Below are 21,048 nucleotides of genomic sequence, written 5' to 3'. Positions count from 1 at the left end.
GGTGGGGAGCACAGGACACTTCCAGAGTATCAAGAGTTAATCAGCTCTGGACTAATCAGTTTTATGCTGATTATTGGTAATTAATTAGCACTGCAGAGAATGTGCTGGTTTTAGACTGATGATCTCAAAGGTCTTCTCCAACCTAGTTAATTCTGTGATTAATTCTGGTTTTGGGTACCTCTGGGTTTGAGGATGGCAAGCACCTGACAGTTCCTTCCAACTGAATTCCTTCCTTTGGGCCCACAAATTCCAGTTCCTCCCAAACCTTCTGGAATTTTCTCCCAGAGACACATTAATACAAAACTTGTAGCAGCAGCACAAGTGAAAATTCTGGAAACAGCATCTCCCCATCTTGATTATACTAATCAAAGAGAAAAGTTCATCAAAATGTTGTGGATTTCCTCCAGTGGTCATTAAATTAATTAATTAACTAATTCATTACCTTATTTTGCTGTGGGAAGTACCAGTACAAAAGACATTTGATCCAGGGTTCTACCATGGAATGAACACCAAGTAAGTGGTGAAGTGAAGAGAGTGGGAGAGATTTGCTGGTTCACCTGGAGCTCCCACACAGCTGCCAAGGAAGAATTTTGTGGCACTGAAAGACACAGCTTTCAGATTTTGTCCTGTTAGGCTGAGTTGAAGTGGATATGTGTGGTTAAATCCACTTTAATAGAAGCTTTCAGCAGATGGGGAATGGCAGTCTTACCTGTGTGAGTGGTAAAATCCCACAGAATAACTGGGTTTTTTCTTGCTGACTTTTAAACCTGACTGCTTAAAGACAATTCACAGGGAGGGAATCACTCCTAATAGCAGTAAAACTGCATAAGCTGAAAAACTCATGTTCAGTTGACACTTTTCCTTGTCATTTATTTTTGTGTTTGTTTGTTAGATATGGGACATTTTAAACCGCAAATGTTCACAGTTAATTTAGGGAGTTGTTGGTCTCTGGAGCAGTTCAATCTCAGTCTACCTTTATTTTCTTTGCCTTATTTGTACTAAGATTTACCTTTTTTAATTCAAACATGATAAAAGAGCTTTGCCAGCCTTTGGCCTGTCTAGACTTACGAGCTGCATTTGTGATTCAGTGGCATCAAGCCTCAGGAAATTATTTGGGATTTAATTTGTTTCTAATTATTCCTTTCCCAGCTGAACAGGCTCTGTCCAGTTTTTGGGATTGCTGCTAAATGCTCTTGTTGGGGATGGTGTTTACACTTCCTGCTGGAATTAGCCCATGATTGACTACAGTTGTGTCTGCTGGCAAAACTAAATGTTCAAAGTCTGCCTTCCAGAGAAAACAGAGTTTTCATCATTAGGAGAATTGTTTCTCTTTATACAAATCATTTTGGACAAGAAAAAAGTGATTTTATATTTTGAATAGGCAGCATTCCGCCCTGCTGTTAATTAGACTAAAATATTCGGTTCAAGATAATTAGTGCTGGGATAAGATGAATGGGAGTTCCTGGGTACTTTAACTCCAAAAATTATTTGGTGGACAGGGCATTGGTGTCACTTCAGGAAATAACCAGAGAAATGTTTTCAAAACTGGCTGTGTCTCTACATTCTTATTCTTAAGTAAATTAGAAAAGAACTTTGTGACTGAGGCTCTGAAGAGTCCCTGTACCACGGAAAGATGAGCAAATTGTCCCATTTTCCAGGGATTAATTTTTCAGTAGCAATTTAGGTAAATGCTGCGACTCAGATGAGTGGAGGGGAAATGCAGATTGACCTCCCTGACACCTCTGCAGTTGTCAGGGTGCTTTTTATGGAAGAAGGCAGAGTTGTAGCCAAGTTATTTGCCGTTGGAGGCAGATAGCAATTTTTCTAATTAAATTTCAGCAGAGATGCAAGATAAACAGGAGATCATAAAGTGCTTTGGAAGCGGGAAAGCAAGGCAAAAACAATGATAAAATCCTCTTGTGGTTGCAGCCACCCTGTTTATTCCAGGCAAACTTTTCATTTGCATTTTCCCCCTCTTTTCACCCTAACTGCAGCCCTACATTGATGTGAAGTTCAAGGTAAAGGATAAAGTTCACAATATTGGGCTGGTTTTTAACCTGATTTAGTGATTTTGAATGAGTAATTCAGCAATGTCAAAATGGACAGCTTTGGTAAGTTATTGATTATCTGCTAGTACCTGATAAGGAGCTATAAAAGGTGTTTTAAGTCTGCTGATGTGATTTTCCCTTTCCTTCTCCTTTTTAGGATTGATTGTCTGTCTACCACATGGCATCCCTTGATAGGCAAAGTCTCTTTTTAAGGAAAATGTCACTGAAAAGTAGTGAAGCATTAAAAGGTTAAAATCACAAGTTGTGATGTTACAGATAGTTAAATTTTATATATTTTGGAGTATACCACGATGGCTAATTAAAGGAATTGTCAGTAAAATTGTCAGGAACTTTAATATGTGAATATATAAACCTGAGAATAATCTCCCTTAGCAGCAAGTTCTCCCCTTGGCTGATGTATTGATTAGGCAGGACAGTCCCTGTTAATCTAAGATTAACCTGTGACTTTAAATATAGATGTTTTTGAGATAGAGGAGAGGTTCGCTCACCTGGTTTGCCCTTCAAAACCAAACAAAACCATGATTTTAACTTCCAAAATGTAACAATTGTTTAAAGAACCAGGTGTGTCAAACAACACTGTGGTTGAGAAAATTGTAGCAAGGCTGCAGAATAAGGGAATAAAGTCTAAAAGGCACTTTACTTCAGGGAATTTTAACCCAGTTGTGGTTCAGAAGTTTAGTTGCTGTCTGTGGGGAAAAACAAATATATATATATATATATATATATATATATATATATATGTAAAGTAGTTCTAATCCTTAAAGGTCAAGGTTTTAAGAGAAATGGGATCAAGCTTGCTCAAAAATTACTGATTTTATAATTTATTGTTTTGTTTTGTTTTGAAATCTGGGAATGTTTCATCGATCAGTGACTGTTACTTTTCATCATGGTTAGGAACTTACAGGTGAGAAAAATGGTCAGTTCTTCTGGCTTTGCCAGGAGCTGAGAAGGAAAAGGTTCCTGAGTTTGCTTGGAAGAAGTAACAGTGGTTCTGAAATTAGAAGAAATTTCCTATCAGGAAGGAAGAGGAGCTGCTTTGATTCAAACTTTGTTCACAGCCACAGCAGTCCAAGGATCCCCAGAGGTTTGGTGTGGGCAGCAGGGCAGGTTCAGGAGCACAAAATCACCTTTTCGTGCAGCAAAACTGAGGCTAAAAATCCAATTAACGAATTAATGAAGTGCCAAAACACCCAAGTGTTGATTGAGGAGCCCCTGTAACATCCAATTCTGTTTTCTGTTCCATAGATTTGTGATTGTTACAGCACCAAGTGGAGCTGTTGTCACAAAGGAAACATATGTAGCAGTTTATTTGATCCTTAAATGTCATTTCAAAGCATTTGAAGGCTTTAAATGTTGACATTTAAACAAAATACTCTTGCTGTGTTGCTTTATTAGCCAACTTCACTCCAGAAAAATTCTCATCTGTTTCACATCTCTGGGCCTTGCAGAGAGAATTATTTCAGTGCCTGGGTGTCCCATTAAACTGTAACTGATCATTAAGGGTCAGGAGGAATTATTTATCTTTTCAGCTTATTGTCACAATACAGAGGGTGCAAATCAATTCCTCAACTAATCAAGTGTGATCTGCAAATCCTTAATTGATGAATATGTGCAAGTGCACGTTAAAATGAAATCACCCTTGGGAATGAAAGGAAAGGAAAATTCCTATTCCCAGGGCAGTCATGTTTGCCTCTGCTCCATGCTATTGATAATGGTTATGTGGAAAACATTCCTTGAGTCCTATAGGCCTCTCTTGTGGAGAACAAGGTAATTCCTGAAAGGAGAAAGTGGGATAAATCTCCATTTGGCTCTGGATCAATACCCTGGGCAGCACAGCAGTGCTGGGGAAGCAGGGGTGTGCTTGGTAAATAATTCCTGCTTTTTTTGTCCTGGGATTGGAAAAGAAAAGCATTTAATAAAACACAGAATTTCCCTATTTCACCCTAAAAAGATGTGAGGATGAGCTTAACGATGAAAGGTGTGAGTGTTGCAGGTGAGGTGTGTACATGCACACGTTACATCTGCACAAATTTACTGAAAATACATCCAAAATTTAGCTGGGAAAACCCACTTTTTTTTCTATAACCTTCAATCTAAAAGTGCCTCTTCTAACATTACCATTAACTCAATACAATAAAATGGATTTAATAATGATGTGGCAGAATTTGCAGCTGGCTCTGACCACAAAATCTCTCCTAGAATTCTTTTCCTGATAGGGTGGCAAACTTTATTGAGGAGAGGACTGTGCAGCTGGAATTAAGTAGTGAGGTAGTTCCAGATGAGATTCCCACTCCAGGAGTGGAGAAGTGCTCATTCAGGAGCCAAAAGAGGGGAAAATCAGTACAGAAAATGAAAATGTTCTTCAAGCTGAGAGTGGGACCTGCAGTGGGGTTTTGCTTACTCTGGTTGTCTCCGTCCTGGCTCAGCCTTCTGAAATTCCCACTGCTGTGAGACTCTGGACCTGGCTTTTTCCTTCAAATGAGGAAATGCCAAATGCTCTGCAGGAAGATGAAATGCAGGAATAAGAGAAAGAACCACCAACATTATTGTAATAAAATGTCTGTGTAAAGAGAGTCAGCCAAGAGACCAAGGGCCTGAGTGAAACACTGACTTGTTCATCCTGATATTTCTCTCTTTTTTTTTTTACTTTTTTTCAAATTAATTATTTTATTGGGTTTTTGATTAGTTCCATTCAACTGAAATTAAGAAAGATTCCTGGTGCTGGTTATATTTTCCCACCAAATCTTTCTCCTCTTTTATCATTTGCTTGTAACTTCTTGTGCTTTTTGTGGTGTATTATTGTGTGGCTAATTTTTCTAAAGGCAAAGAGAAGCCATCAGCCTGTTGTCCTTAGGAAGAGAAATATATATAGATATAGATATATTATAGAGAGAGTTATCCCTTTGTGAGAAATAGTACTTATAAGGAAAGAAAATTTGGTTAATATTACAAGGATTTCTTTAATTGCAAAGAAATTACTCTTAGAAATGAAAATAAAAATAATCTGGAAGTTGTTATGGTGGTGCTACATGGTTGCTAAATATTTTCTGATTTTTGGGGAGATGTAGTGCATATGTCTTAGGCTTCACAGTTTGCTCCTCTGCACAAAATTCAGAATAATAAGAAACCCGCCATCAAGAATTTGAGGGATAATCAAGGAAATAGACTTCATAGTTGTATGGGAAAAAAGCCAAATGTCAAAACAGAAATGTTTATTTTCTTTAATGCCAGTCATCATCTTGGAAGGAAGAGAAGCTCTGGCCTGAATTCTGGTTTTTCTGAGGCAGGAGGCCCACTGCATAATGCATTTCATTTAGTCCCCTGCACAGACACTGCTGGGGACACTTCTTATCAAGCATGTCAGATACAGAAAAAGCAATTTAGTAAGCACTGTGATCAGATCCTGATGAAATTCAATTCTTTTTTGGCCCTGCTGTTCCTAGGAGACATCATTGATAAAAATAGTCTCTGTTTTCCTCCGTGCTCAGGTTCATTATGCTCTCTTGCTGCTCTTTCAATATATTTTGGGTTTTTTTTTTCTTCCCCTCAAAGGTGGCTTGTTTTTACAAATGAATGGAAGGAATTGTGTTCTCTGACAGCTTACTCTGTTAACAACCCGAGCTGCCAGGATATTTGAATTTTACAGTTTTCATTTCAAGAAATTGCATAAACATGGGGCATGACAGAAACCCAGGAATGCAGCAGCCATGGGTTGTACTGAGCAGCTAAATCAGAAGCTAAAAGCTGTTTGATAATTTACTGCTGAGTTTAAAAAGAAGGTGAATTGAATAATTAATCCTCTGTCTTAATTTTTCCCATTGGTCACCAAAACACATTTTTACCCTGAGAGAAGACAAGACAGGTCAAGTCACAGGTGCCCACAGCATAAATTACCCACTGTGGTTTTTTAGCTGTGGCTTCTGGAAACGAAGGGGAACTCCTGAAAAATAAATAAAGAGAAAAGTTAGTTTCATTTTAAATTTGCAGATCAGTTCTGGGGACCCAGCACAGGAGGGACCTGGAGCTGCTGGAGAGAGTCCAGAGGAAGCACCAGGATGATCAGAGGGATGGAGCAGCTCTGCTGGGAGGAAAGGCTGGGGGAGCTGGGACTGTTCAGGCTGGAGAGGCGAAGCTCTGGGGTGACCCAGTTATGGCCTTCCAAGACTTCCAATAATGAAGGTGCTACAAGAAGGATGGAGAGAGACTTCTCCAAGGCATGAAGTACCAGGACAAGGGGGAATGGCTTCAAGCTGCCAGAGAACAGATTTAGATTGGATATCAGGAGAACATTCCTAGGAGAACATTCCGTCCTGTGAGGGTGGGGAGGCCCTGGCACAGCTTTGACCAGAGAAGCTGTGGCTACCCCATCATTTCCCTGGAGGGGTTAAAAAAAAGTGTGGGTGTGACACTCGAGGACACAGATTAGTGGTGATGGATTGATGGCTGGACTGGATGATGTAAAGCTCTATTTCAATCTTACTGATTATGTAATTCTAAGAAGTATAAATTGGGTGAATTAGCTGTAAATCTCTGGGGTTTAGCAACATAGATTTGGTTTCCTCAAGTTGGGAAGTGTTTCCTGGCCCAGAACTGTTGCTATAAAAACCTCTTTTTAGCTCCCATGACAACTTGATCTAACAATTTCCTGAAGAGAATTTATTCTCTTTCAGCTTCAAAATGTGTTTTAAATCCATGCTTGGGGTTTGTTTCCAAAGTCTCCAAAGCCTTCAGCTGAGGTCTTGGCCCACAGTTCCTGTGTTGTGGCAACGCAAAGGGTCAGAAGATCCCATTCCCCCTGGATCCCTGTACATATCTGTGTCACATCAGTCTTCAAGGAGCAGCACAGGAATTCTGCTGGCTCCTGATGTGAGGCTCTGCCTCCCCCGGGTCTGATCAAAGGCAGGAATGTAGCTGCCAGTGGGAAGGCAAGAAAAGAGGGAGAACAGTGAGATCCTACAAATGGGACATTTGATGTGACATGACTTGACTAATGACGAGATTTTGGTGTTATCTCCTACATTTGTAGTGATATTCCTGCTTTTTGGATTGACTTCCGTTGTGGTTGGATAACTGCACTGAAACATTCCCCACGTTTTGCTGACATGCGAGTGTTCTGTGATGGATTTCTGCTCATTAGTGTTTTGTCACAGCCCTTGTTGGGCTGGCAGAGCAGCTGAGACAGCAGCAAGGAATGATGTTGGAATGGTTTTGCAGCTCTCCCTGCTGTTTTAGTGCCGAGTGTTGGTGAAGTCACAGGCAGTTCTGCACAGCATGGAGAGAACTCAGCTCATTTCCCACTTACAGTTTGTATTCCAACCTCAGGAAAGCACAAGGAGAGTCCATAATGATTCATCAATTCATCAAGAACTTTGTTGGTTTAATAGTGCAGGGCTCCCTGGGAAGGGATTCTGGATGGCACCAGGGGCAATGTGTGTTGCTTTAGTGATATTTTCCATCTGGAGAAAAGCTCCTCAGCCTTGTTTTCCAGAAGGATGAGAGTTCAGCAGCAAATTTCTCAGCTGAGCTGTGAGAATGATGCAGGTGGAAGGTTCTGAGACTTATCTGAAGTCCACTGGCCAGAATTACAGCAGCCTGTAAAAATAATAATTTTAAGGGTATCAAATACTGGTGTGAAATGTCCAGTGGGAACTGATTGTTCTAATACAGAATCCCAGGATGGCTGAGTCTGAAGGGAGCTCAGAGGGCAGCTGGTGGCACCTCCCTGCTCCAGCAGGGCCATCCCAGAGCACAGGGCACAGCATTGTGTGCACACAGCTGTGCCACAGCCCCAGGCAGGAGAGCCCACAGCCTCTGTGGCCAATGTGTTCAGGGCTGGGCAGTGGCCAGGGAAGAAGTTGTGCCTCCTGGCCAGGGGGAATTGCTGCCATCAGGCCCTGCCCGTGGCTCTGGTGCCATTGCTGGGCCCCCGGAGCAGAGGCTGGGCCCTGCTGGGAGCCCTCCCTGCAGCCAGGGCCAGCCAGGCCTGAGGGCCCCTCTCAGCTGGGGCTCCTCTCCAGGCTGAGCAGCCCCAGCTCCCTCAGCCTTTCCTGGGCACCCAGATGCTCCAGGCCCTTCCTCAGCTGCGCAGCCTCCGCTGGCCCCGCTCCAGGAGCTCTGGTCTCTCTGGTCTCTCTGGTCTCTCTGGTCTCTCTGGTTTAGTTTTCTAGCTGCCTTTATGCCTGAGCAGCTCAGTCTGCAGTGGGACTCATGGGTAGAAAATGTCTTGCTGTATTTGACTCAAAAATAAATTGCCTGTGTAGGTTTATGTCCCTTATCTCAGTGGATTTCTTGAGCTTACCTTGGTGGATCCAAGGAAAACTTCAGGAACTCTTGCTTTCCATGCAATTTTATCCTTTGCACAATTTTCCAATGTTTACTTGTGCTGGTGTGGTGGCCCTGGCCCCTGAGTCCCAGGGATGTCTCTGCTGGGAGCTCAAGTGCTCAAGTGGTTGTGAAACAGCAGCATCACCAGAGCGAAACCTGGCGCTGGTTCATGGTCTGGTGTCTTCAATCGAACAAAAAGCGCCTCTCAGGAATATATTATCTGTTCAGAAAGGAACCTCCCTAGCTGAGGAATGTTTGCTTCATTTGGCTTTTACTTTCCTAGAACACAATGATTTTTATGGTAAGAAGCAAAAAAATGCCAAAATACACCCCAGAACCCCCCAAAATACACCATAAACCCCCTCACCAATGGAAAAATAAGCTCTAAGCAGAAAATGATGTTATTCCAACTCCAAAAAGGTGCCATTTCCTCTCTTTTCTTTTTCATCTTCTCCAAAAGAGGAAGTTTTCCTTAAGTATCAATGGTTGGTAGATTCAGCTTTTCATCTCAGGTGGATGGAGAAGATAGAAAATCTGATTTTTTAAATCCTTGTTATCAGCTGTGGAACAATTATTGTTGTACTCTGACTTTAATTTAAAAATTTAAAAATAATTTCACGCTGTCCACATACTTCTATTGGAAGCCTGGCATTCCTGGACATCCTAAAATAATTTAAATAAAATACATTAAAAATATTGGAAAAGATATTATTTTTATTTTAAAAGTCATGTTTATTTTGGGGTGCTTTTCTTTTTTTTTGTTTTTTGTACTTGAAAGCTCCAAATGCATATTCTGCATCTCAGTTGTAAATTCCCTCATAATCATTCCATGGGATCTTGGGATTGTGAAATCAATACGTAGGCTGATGCCTAAAAATCCTGTTTGGATTTTTGAATGCAACTGCACTCCTGAATTATTAAGCACCATTTAAATACATTCATTAAAAATATCAGCTGTTTCTTTTATTCACAATCCTCAGTAGGAGCCTAAAACCCCCTGGCACAAATGGGTCTCTTAATTTGCCTTCTTCCATCCATAATATCTCTGAAGGCCATGGATTTTTTCAGGACCTGCTGGACACCCCACATGAAGGTGCTGCTGTGCATGGTGAACACAAAAGAGTGGGGGGAATGAGGTTTTTGCTGCTACCTTATTCTCTCTGAGCTTTTTTTAAGTATTTTTCTGCCTTGATCATCTCATGGCCCTGCAGACTACCTGGCAGGCTCCCCATCACAGCTCTGTTTGAAGGAGGATTTTTTAAAATTTATTAATATTTTTGCTAGGAGTTGCAAGGTGAGGTTGGGGTTCTGCTTTTTGGCCTACCCAGTTCTGCTATATTGAACACCTGGAAGTCAATTAATCACCACACCAATAACTGTGGGAGCTTTTCCCTAATGAGAAAAAAAAATGAGTGCATATTCCACCCTCAGACAAGCAAGATCTTGTTTGTTTTTTAATCACCTGTCTCTGCCAGAGCTTGGGCAGCCTTTCATGTCCCCCTTGGCAGAGGCTGGGATTTGAAGGCCAGCTGTTTATTCTGAGTGATCTCCCTGCCCTGCTGTGGCTCTGTGCTGACTTTCCCAGCACTTTTTCCAGCCTTGCCCTGCCAAAGCCTCCCGTGCTCTTGCTTTGCCTCCAGTTGGCACCCATGGGCACCTCAGACACTTCACTCCTTCATTAATCTGTTTTCTTGTCCTTATAATAAGCTTCCATCTCCTCATGAAAGTCCTGAGAAGGAGCCTGGTATGGGATTTTTATGCCTCTTGCAAGTATGTTGGATGCCTATGAAAGATGCCTAGTTTGACTCCTCATTTTAAAAATAATTATTTCTGATTAAAAGTATATGTACACTTTCTTAAACTTCCTATGTGTGCTTTGATTAATTTATTAATGTACTATTAGCCATTATTAATGTAATGGCTGCTTCATTGTTTTATGTTTCCATAGTTCTAATTTCTAAATTTGAGTGAAAAAGATTCTGCATTGTCTGTGGATTATTAAAGCAATATGAAAGTACCTTGAGTTTTCCTTCAAGGCACATCAGCCAATTTAACTCAAAACAGCTTCAAATTATTAAATTTTGCGCCGTTCAGCCTGGAGAAGAGAAAGTTGTGGGGAGACCCTATAGTCCCATACAGGGTCTGAAGGAGCTGCAGGGAAATTGGAGAGGGACCCTGCAACAGGATCTGGAGTGACAGAACAAGAGGGAATGTGTTCAAACCGACAGAGGGGAAATTTAGATTGGATATTGGGAAGAAATCATTCCCTGTGAGGGTGGGCAGGTGCTGGGATGGAATTCCCAGTGGCTTCAGGATGGAATTCCATGATTTTGTGGAACAGAATAGGTTTCAAGGTTCTTCCAACCCAGATCATTCCATGATTTGATTATGATTCTATCCCTAAAAGTTTCAGCAGATGGTGCATGAAATCTCCTAGCCTGTTTTAGGTGTGTAGAGTACCTGGAGAAAAAAATTAATGGATTTCACTTTTCATTCTCAGCTTCCTTATAATTCATTGCCCTATTGCACTTTTTTCTATTCAACTGAGTGTTTTGTTTCCCAGGCGTCAGTGCAATGCTGGAAGTGTGGGATAAAATATCTTCTGTTCAGCCAGAACCTCTTTCATCTTAAATGCAGGGGTTCTAAGTGCTTCTCTACAGCTTCTCCTTGAACTGGAAAATAAGGCATTGTCCTTGCTATCCAAATTATTTGTTGAACAATTCTGATCTTAGTCTTGGTTTAGCGTAGACTCAGCCTGGCCTGCAATATTGGAATCAGAGAATCCCATAATTCTGGACTGGTTTGGATTGGAAAGAACTTTAAGGCCCATCCAGTGGCACTCCCTGCCATGGCAGGGACACCTTCCACTGTCCCAGGTGGCTCCAAGCCCCAAAGTCCAACCTGGCCTTGGACACTTCCAGGGATCCAGGGGCAGCCACAGCTTCTCTGGGTATTAATGGTGAGTTTAAACCCAGACTAACTGATGGGATTGCTTTTGTTGTGGGTGTGTTTCTAACTCAAATGTGGGGTTTTCTGAGAGGGCTCCAACTGATCTGTGGATCTTGAAATAGAATTTTAGCCTTGGTCAGTTTTCTGCACAATATTCTCTCTTCCCATGCAACTTCTATGCCATCCTAAAGCCTTTTAAAAATTCAAGCAGATGTCAAATATATCTTCTTCTCTCTTTCTTTCTGCCTATTTTGAGCTCGTCTCCCTCATTATGCTTTTAAGAGTTTAATTTTTCAAAGAGTCCCAAATGGAATTGGGTGCTGACAAAGGACCTGGCCAGTGGGACAGGGACAGGGACAAAAGCCATAAGCAGGAGTGGAGTGAAAAGTTTCCCAGTCCCAATTTGGGAGGCCAGGAACAACCATCCTCACTTTTTAATGTCCCTATCCCTGACATATCTGTACCTTAAATTACTTTGGTGTGGAAAAGGCTGGAAGAGCCTCTGGACTTGAGGAACCTGTTGGAACTGACTGGGGGGGTGACACCTTGGGGTATGGTGGCAGGTGACTATGGGGCTACCCATGCACACCTACACAAGGGGTCAATAAACTGCCTTCCCTCCATCCTTTGCATCTTCTTCTGGCTCATCCCTTTTCCCTCTAAGTTTCCCCACACCATCACCAATGCTCTCATCTCCTTTCCAGCTCTCAGCAGGATGATTCCTGACAGCTCTGCCAAAACTTGGCCAAGTGTGGGCTTGTCTCATTTCTATTCCCACGCTAAATTTCAAGTCCCCTCTTGCAGAACACAGAGCTTTCCAAAGGAAAGGCTGCCAGGACGAGTTGTATGTGGGGAAAAAAAGGGCGTCTGGTTTTTCACAGAGCTCATTAAGGGTTTTTGTCATTCAGGGAAGTGTTCCAAGGGGAGGGAAAAGCCTGGTGTGCACACATCCATGGGTGGTACATCTGTGGTTGGTTGAGCAGCCAAGGTCAGTGAAACTGTGGGAGTTGGGAATGGCAGCTCTGCAGCTGACACTGGAGGCTGGATTGACAGAGATGAAAGCTGGCACCAGTTTAGGGTGGCTTGACTGTGACCTTGCAGGACCTGAAGGAGCTACAAGAAAAATGGAGACTCTTTAAAAGGCATGGAGGGCCAACACAAGGGGGAATGGCTTTCCAGTGCCAGAGGGCAGGGATAGATGGGATATTGGAAGGAATTGGTCCCTGGGAGGGTGGGCATCCCACAGGGTGCCCAGAGACGCTGTGGCTGTCCCTGGATCCCTGGAAGTGTCCAAGGTCAGACTGGATAGGGCTTGGAGCAGCCTGGGATAGTGGAAGATGTTTCTGTTCATGGCAGGGGGTGAAATTTTGGACCTTTAAAGTCCCTTCCAACCCAAACCATTCCATGATTTTACAATTCTATCACCATGTTAAACGTTTGAGTTCACTTCCAAATGATGGTGAATTGTTCCCACACCCATCCACACTTTTCCAATGTAGCTGTCCCTGAAATGTCTGTACTTTAAGTTTCTTTTGCAGTGTGTATTTGTGGATCACAGCCATTCCAGCTCCTGATTGTGCTCCAGTTCAATTTGCTGTTTCCCTATTTTTCAGGCATTTGCTGTGTTTCACAGTGATGACTGAAATCCCTGATTCAAGGGACTATTTATAGAAACACAGTCAAGTATTTGTGAAATTCCTTTATCAAATGTTTACTATCAGCTTCTAAGCTGATAAGGGGGCTGGAGCACTTTTCCTGTGGAGCCAGTCTGGGATACTTGGGGCTGGAGAAGAGAAGAGAAGGTTGTGTAGAGAAGAGAAGGTTGTGTTCCAGGGTCTGAAGGGATACAGGGAAGCTAGAGAATGACTTTTCATCAGGAACTGGAGTGACAGGACACAGGGAATGGCTTCAGACTGCCAGAGGAGAAATTTGGGTGAAATATAAGGAAGGAATTGTTCCCTGGGAGGGTGGGCAGGCCCTGGCACAGGGTGCCCAGAGCAGCTGTGGCTGCCCCTGGATCCCTGGAAGCCTCCAAGGCTGGGTTGGACTTTGGGGCTTGGAGCAGCCTGGGATGGTGGGAGGTGTCCCTGCCCATGGCCAGGGTGGGACAGGATGGGCTTTAAGGTCCCTTGCCATCCAAACCATTCTGGGATTTTGTGATTCCTTTCCTATGGGATCTATCCTAAAGCTGTATCTCACACAAAGGAGGTTGCTATAGAAATGTTCATGTTGCTTGGTTAATTTGGATTTAAAGGGATCATGAGTTGTAAATATTCTTCTTATTCTGAAGGTTTTTTTCTCCTCCAGTACCCTTCCAAGTGAGATGTTGTTGTGCTAAACCTCCAGATCTCCCTGCTGGCTTTCTAATTGCTCTGTTTCCAATGTGATTTCTCATTTCAGACCCGTGTGAATCCCATCAGTGTCACTCCACCCATCCAAGCCATAGATCAGGACCGAAACATCCAGCCTCCTTCTGAACGACCTGGCATCCTCTATTCCATCCTAGTTGGTTGGTGTCTGCTACTTTTCCTATCCCTCCCAAGCAGTCCCTCTGTTATGACCACCCAGGAAAAGATTACCTGGGAGAGTGGAACCCTGATAAAAAGTCCTTGTGTGGTCAGTGGGATATTTGGAATTGTTCTACCTGCTGGTGTTTAATTGCCAAGCAGAAATTCATTTCACGTGGTTATTTATTAGCGTTTATTCAGATTGCATCCTGAATTGTTGTCTGGTTTATTTAATGGAACAACACAGTGAAGGAAAGGAGAGTTCTGCTGGATTGTGTTTTCCATTGACAGACACAAAAAAAGAGGCTAAAAAAAGGCAATTAGAGAAGATTTCATCCCAAAAATCATGTGGCACAGGGCAGCTCCAAGGATCTTACTGCCTGTGAGCTCTCCTTTTTTTAATTTAAAGTTTCTTTTGTTGTTTATGCTGCTTTGTCTCCTTTTTTCCTGCTGCTTCCCTGTATTTGGCATTTGTTTCTGGGCTTGTAGGACGCGACCATGGAAGGGCCTGAGTTTGGTTGGCAGTTGCAGGGCTCTGCCTGCCCAGCTGTTCCCAAAATGTACACGAGGACCTTTCTGTGGGATCTGGAAATGCAGGAAGTTGTGGAACCACATCTTTTCCCTGTCTTCCCTCTGTTGAACTCCATGGTTTTCTCAGCCAAGGGGAGGTGGAAGAGAGGATTTTGAGGACCACATTGTGGAGGTTTAGCTCTGCAAATGGACTTAGGAATAAAATCAATTTATGACATTTATAAATAAGTTCTGCAGGGACAGCTCTACCCCAGGGCCATGTTTAGGCCAACTTCTAAAGGTTTTTTGCATAATTTACAGAGTTCTTCAAGAGTGAAATTATTAAAGTTTGTGTGTCACTAACCTGGGATGTTGGGAATATTGGAGTGGCTGTTCTGACCTCCATGAAATAATTCAGAAAGGTGTGGTGCAGCAATTTGGGTTACTTTGGGGACCTTATTTTTCCTTCCTTTTTATTCCTCTTTTTCCTTCTTTCCTTTTTCTTCTTTCTTCTGTTCTTTTTCCTTCTTTACATTTTTTTCTCCCTTCCTCCTCTATTTCTTCATTTTTTTTCTTTTTGCTTTCTTTTTTTTTTCAATTTTCCATCTCTTTTTCATCTCCTTTCCTTCATTCTTCCATTTTTTTTATTTTTTCTTCTTTTCTTCTACCTTTCTCATTCTTTTTCCTTTCTTTTTCTTTTTTCTTTTTTCTTTTCCCCTTCCTCCCCAACCTTTTTGCTCTTTTTTCTTTCTTTTTTGTTCTTTTCTTTTTTCCTTCTTTTTTCATTCTTTTACCCATCTTTTCTTCTATTCCTTCTTTCTTTTTTCCTTTCTTTTTTTTCCTTATTTTTCTTCATTTATTTTTTTATATTTTCCATTTTCCTTCTTTTTTACTTTACTTGCCACTAATCTTTGCCTTTTTCCTTCTTTTTCTTTTTCCTTTTTCCTTTCCTTCTCAGTTCCTTCTATTTTCTTTTTTTGCCTTCTTTTTTCTTTTTTTGTTTTCTCCTTCATATTTTCCTTCTCTTTCCCTTTTTTCCTTCTTTTTCTCTTATATTTTCCTTTTTCTTCCTTTTTTCTTATTTTTTCCTTCTTTCGCCTTCCCTTTTATTTTCCTTTTCCCCTCTTTTTTCTTTCTCTTTTCCTTCTTTTTTCTTCCTTTTTGCTCCTTTCTTAATTTTCCCATCTTTTTTCCTTTTTGCTTGTTTCCTTTTTTCTACTTTCTATTTTTTTTCTTTTAAAATTTACTTGATTGCTTCCTTTACCTTCCTTTTTTCCTCCTTTTCTTCCCCTCCCATCACTCAGTTTTTTTCCTCTTTTCTGGTTTTCTCTTTTTATTTTCCTTGCTTTCCCTCCCCTGTGCCCTTCCAAAGGATTTCTTTTCGGATTTTAAGTCTGCCTCCATCTCTCCCAGGATTTGCTATTTCTGTTTTAGCCTCAGATGATATTAAGTAGTTCCACAGGAAATGGGCCTTGCAGATATTTCTCAATATGTGGATTTTCTTCCCCCTTTTCTTTAGATCTAAACTTCCTTCTCCTTGATATCTTTGGGAATGTCCTTTTTTAAAAACTGGGAGCTTTGAACTGTGCCCATGGAATTAGGGAATAAGTCACTTATGAGAATGATTTTATTTAATTTGTCTCAGTTTTATTTGGTTCTTCTTTTCCCTTCTTTGCCCACCTGAACAAAGCAAATACTCTGAGCACTGTGGATATTTGACATATTTATTAACATTTGGAAATGGGATATTTAGAAATTTTTTTAAATTTTTTTTGTAATACACTAATTTTTTCAGTCCTTGGCTTGTGGAAATATTTATCTCTTTGGGACTTTGCAATACACCCACTTTTGCTGAACTTATCCAGGTGTGAAGCAAGGCCCTTCCCTTTATTTTTATTAGCAATGTTGTTGATTCTACCAGTAATTTTTATTATTTTGATTAAAAAACTTATTATTTTTAATAGTAAAATGTATTATTTTTAATAGCAAATTACTAGTAAAATATTCTTTTTGGGAATAATTTGAAGACCTTATTTTCTCTGAGACCACTCCTTGAGAAAAGCCAAATTTTCCTTCCAATTATTAGCTTTTGCCCCTGTGTGATTTCTGCTGCCAGTTTTGGACACTTTTGGTTGATATTTTTAAGAGAGAGTCAGAAATGCACACTAGCTTTTGGGAAGGGGAGATTCCAGTCCTGTGTCCATTTCAAGTCCCAGGTTCCACAGAACCCCTCCTCTGGCTCTGGGAAAAGCAAATTGAGGAGTCCTTTCCTTCTCCCCCTTGCTGGCCCCCCACATTTTGATTCTTCAGCCTCTCCAAACACATGGAATTTGTGGAGCCAGGAGAATCGGAGCTCATCCCTGGATTTCAGAGCAGGCAGAGGTGGACTGAGGGCTGCTCTGCACTGTCAAAATGGAAATTATTTTGTATATCCAGAAGCAGATATCCCTGTTCCTGGAAAACCTGGCTCCCAGACTTTAGGAATACAGGAATCTGAGCTCTTCCTGAGGTGGGCAGGATCTGAGCAGGCATCCCCAGTCAGGATTTGGGCATCCACCTGTGTTGTACCTTCATTTTTGCTTTTCTATCATCCACCTTGCTGCCTTTTCCTCCTTTACCTGCTGAGGTTGGGTTGGTTGTTAGTGGAGTTTTTGAGGTTTGATTTTTTTCCCTTTTTTTTCCTGGATTCTTTCCTGTCATCCTTACACAATATTAGCCTCATCTTCACTTCTCTAGATCCCTTCATGACTCTTACCCTGCTCCCTTATGTATTTGTTCTCCTTTACGGCACCTCTTGTTTTCTCCTTTCTCGGAGTTTTTGCATTTTGTCCCTAATTTTGTGACACTTCTTAGCTTCAGCAACAGCCGTGGTCATGTGCAGCCTCTAAAACCAGCAATCTGTTACTTGCCAAAAGTTTGGAACTCCTGCCAGGGGCCTTGTGCTCTTCAAAAATTAGATTAATTAATTAGAACTTGAAATTAAATGGCAAGGCAAGGGGACTTGGAGCTTGAAGCTCTGAATTTGTGGTGGTGGTATAAGAGAAAAAATAATCCATGGTGATTCTTTTGCTGCATTTTGGGTCTATGATAGAGGTGTAGATTCAGAGAGTCACAGAAAAACACACATATATAATATATATAAATATATATATATAATTTATTTATCTAGCAAACAGTTGTCATTTGAGGTTTGCAAATTAAAATATTGCAGTAATTTATCTCCTGGCTTTCTGAAAGTACTTTCTAGCCATTGCACTTGCAAGGGGAACAAAAACCAGCAGCATTTATCAGGAAAGGGATCTTCCCTTGTGTTGAATCTGTGCCTCAGTGCTGGCTGGATTCGGGGTTTGGCAGGGTCGGGTTTGTGCTGTTCCCATGGCAGCTTTAGGGGCTCCCTGGGCTCGGGGATGTTCTGGGGCTCTTCTCCCTTCAGCCATGAGTACATCCTGTCCTCAGCTGCTGACAGGACTGCTCCCATACCTAAACCCTCAAGATTTTAGACTTAGAATTTTGGCTTCTTGGGATGTTCTCGCAGTATTGCTGAGCTGGGAATGCTGGAGCTCACTCTGTGTGGAACACTTGGGCTTTCTGAGCCCTTTTGCATCATTTCTCTGAGAATCCCAGGGCTGGAATTTTTCCCTCCTCCTGTGCCAGGCTGTGGTTCTGGAACCTTTTGGCTTAGGCATAGGCACATTTTTGCACTGCAGCTGCCAGGCACAGCCTTGGCACAACCAGGCACAGTCCTTTCTCAGTCTCCATGGGCTCCTAAATTCATTTGGGCTCTGAGGCTTCTGTTTTTACTAGCCTAGAGAATATCCTGGAAATCCACAGCCATGAAAACACCGTTTCCAACTGACAATAAATCTGGTACTTCCTCCCTGAGGACAAACTTTTCTTAGAAGGATTTCTAAAATAACCTATTGTTATCATATTGTTATTGTTTTATTACTTATATATATTATTTATATGCTATTAATAATATTCCTGTTTTTATCAAGTACTTAGTGAGTCCCAGTTGAGAGGAATCTTTGTGGGTTTGGAGATAAGGAAATAATAATTCTAAACACATAACTTCATAATATCCTTAATCTCCATGTCCACATAGGGCAATATTTTATCCTTCTAATAACAGAATGAGGCTTTGTTGCTTTGATGATCAATGAGTAAAATAAACACACTGCTGAACTAAACCCTTCAGAGTTGTTTAAACCTCAATGTCTTTTTTGCAGGTACTCCTGAGGATTATCCCCAGTATTTCCATATGAATCTCACAACGGCTGAACTGACTCTCCTCAAGCCAGTAAACAGGGATTTACACCAGAAGTTTGACTTGGTTATTAAGGTAATTTGGGATGAGCTTTTTCAGTCCTTTTATAATCTTTGGAAAACAAAAAGGTCTGGAGAAAATGTGGGGTGGGCCTGCTTGTCTCTTCTGCAGTATTCTCTTCCTTTTTAGCCTGTCAGGTGTCATTTAGCACCATCAGGGGGAAGAAGTGTGAAGCCTTTGTGGAAAGGGAATGAACCCTGCCAGAGTTCTAACACGTCATGTTACATTGTGTGAACAAACTCAGCATCACTTGTCCCCTCGCTTTTTATGAGCCCCGTTGTCCTGAGAATGCAGCTGGTTTCTATCTCACGTGTTCAGTTCACAACCCATTCTAGCAGATCATAGGGATACAGATAATTGTGTGAGTGGTGAATGTTCACAGTATCCCAGCACGGGTCAGGCAAGGGTAGCAGTGAATAATTCATTCTTGAGTAGTGAATATTCACAGGGTCCCAGAATGGCTGAGGCTGAAGGGAGCTCAGAGGGCAGCTGGTGGCACCTCCCTGCTCCAGCAGGGCCATCCCAGAGCACAGGGCACAGCATTGTGTGCACACAGCTGTGCCACAGCCCCAGGCAGGAGAGCCCACAGCCTCTGTGGCCAATGTGTTCAGGGCTGGGCAGTGGCCAGGGAAGAAGTTGTGCCTCCTGGCCAGGGGGAATTGCTGCCATCAGGCCCTGCCCGTGGCTCTGGTGCCATTGCTGGGCCCCCGGAGCAGAGGCTGGGCCCTGCTGGGAGCCCTCCCTGCAGCCAGGGCCAGCCAGGCCTGAGGGCCCCTCTCAGCTGGGGCTCCTCTCCAGGCTGAGCAGCCCCAGCTCCCTCAGCCTTTCCTGGGCACCCAGATGCTCCAGGCCCTTCCTTCCTCAGCTGCGCAGCCTCCGCTGGCCCCGCTCCAGGAGCTCCCTGGCCCTGCTGTGCTGAGGAGCCAGAGCTGGACACAGCACTCCAGAGCTGCCTCCAGGGCTGCCCACAGGGGCAGGATCCCTCCCTGCCCTGCTGCCAATGCTCTTCCTGCTGCCCATGCTATTGCTGGGAAAAGCCATAAAGCTCAACCCATCCCTGGAAGTGTCCAAGGCCGGGCTTGACAGAGCTTGGAGCAGCCTGGGATAGTGGAAGCTGTCCCTGGCCATGGCACCGGGGGTGGGACTTGATGGGCTTTAAGGTCCATTCCAGTCCAAACCATTCCATGGCTCTAAATATCCTGAGTTACAGGTTTAATCCCTGTAGCCCTTTATTCCCAAACTTGGGCAGCACAATACATCAATTAAAAAAATCAATTAGCTGGTGTGGGAGGGTATTTTCTGTGCCTAAATAGCAGCTTGGATCATTAATGGCATGTTTATAGGCTTTAGGAGGTTCTTGTTGATGTGGTAAACGTGCAGTCAGGGAAAATAAGGAAATAGTAAGGAAAAGTATCAGTCCATAAGAATGATGATGTGCGGCCTGTTAAAACAACAGAAGTTTTAATGCTGTATCCTTCGGGGACCATTGGAATAATGGCTCAGGCTTGTACCAAATCAAACCTTCAGCTTCTTGTGTTGCACATTTCTCATTTCTCACAGTTGTAGGATTTGATTCTGTTTTATCTGGAGGCATGCAATGTGTGATGTTTCCCTTCAAACAGAAAAGCTGCTATTTTTGCAGCACACACTCAATTTAATCTTTAAAATATTCCCTCTGATATGAGAAGATCAATTTTTTTTCTCCTGTTAAGATATTATGGAAAATTGTGAAATGGAAAAGGTGGTTAAGTCAATATAGGAATATTTGAATGCAGGAAGGAAGGTGGACAGGAAATGGGAGCACTCACCTGCATTGCTGATAAATGTTGAATTCTCAGATAGGGAGACAATGAAAAAAACTAAAGATCCTAAATAAGAAATGCTGGCTTTCAGGCTTCCTCTACCTCTGGAATATATTAGATGATACGCAAGGAAAAAAACAATTTTGCCCTCCTACGGACGGTCTTGGCACTTACATTCTCTGCCAAGAAACATGAGCATTATTACAACATCCTTATAACAAAATGTAGATTTTTGGGTGCTTCCCGTTGAAATTTCTATTTGGCAACAACAAGGCTGCCACAATATGTGGATTAAACCTTTAAACTGAAAGGGCTTATTTGAAATTACACTGGCATGACCATTGCAGTGTGGACATGAGATTATGTTCTAGTTACCAGCTCTAAAAAGCGTCAGAGAATTTTTTTGGGGTTTTTTTATAAGCATGAACCAAATGGGAGAATTAATCAAATTGATGCACTTTGCTTCTTCCCTATTTGAGCAGAGGTTATTTATCAATCAGACAGAATCTAAGCTGGCACTTCCATTATGATCCATTTGCAAAGAGGATGGGCCATGGGAG

At 42.2% G+C, this 21,048-nt stretch overlaps 1 protein-coding gene across 9 annotated transcripts in view; it reads left to right on the top strand.

Moving 5' to 3' along the window:
- Positions 1 to 21,048, top strand: part of PCDH15 (protocadherin related 15) — a 532,955-nt gene that overhangs the window by 352,814 nt on the left and 159,093 nt on the right. For all 9 annotated transcript variants that reach the window (XM_086900046.1, XM_086900037.1, XM_086900044.1 and 6 more), the window contains 2 exons: positions 13,743 to 13,851; positions 18,589 to 18,701. In XM_086900046.1, coding sequence (XP_086756172.1) covers positions 13,743 to 13,851; positions 18,589 to 18,701 — 222 coding nt within the window. The remainder of the gene's footprint in view (positions 1 to 13,742; positions 13,852 to 18,588; positions 18,702 to 21,048) is intronic.

The sequence above is a fragment of the Cyanistes caeruleus genome, chromosome 8, assembly GCF_971803275.1.
Source record: "Cyanistes caeruleus chromosome 8, bCyaCae1.hap1.1, whole genome shotgun sequence".
Taxonomy (NCBI): domain Eukaryota; kingdom Metazoa; phylum Chordata; class Aves; order Passeriformes; family Paridae; genus Cyanistes; species Cyanistes caeruleus.
The sequence above is the reverse complement of the archived record's forward strand: the minus strand, read 5'-3'. Positions and strand labels throughout refer to the sequence as shown.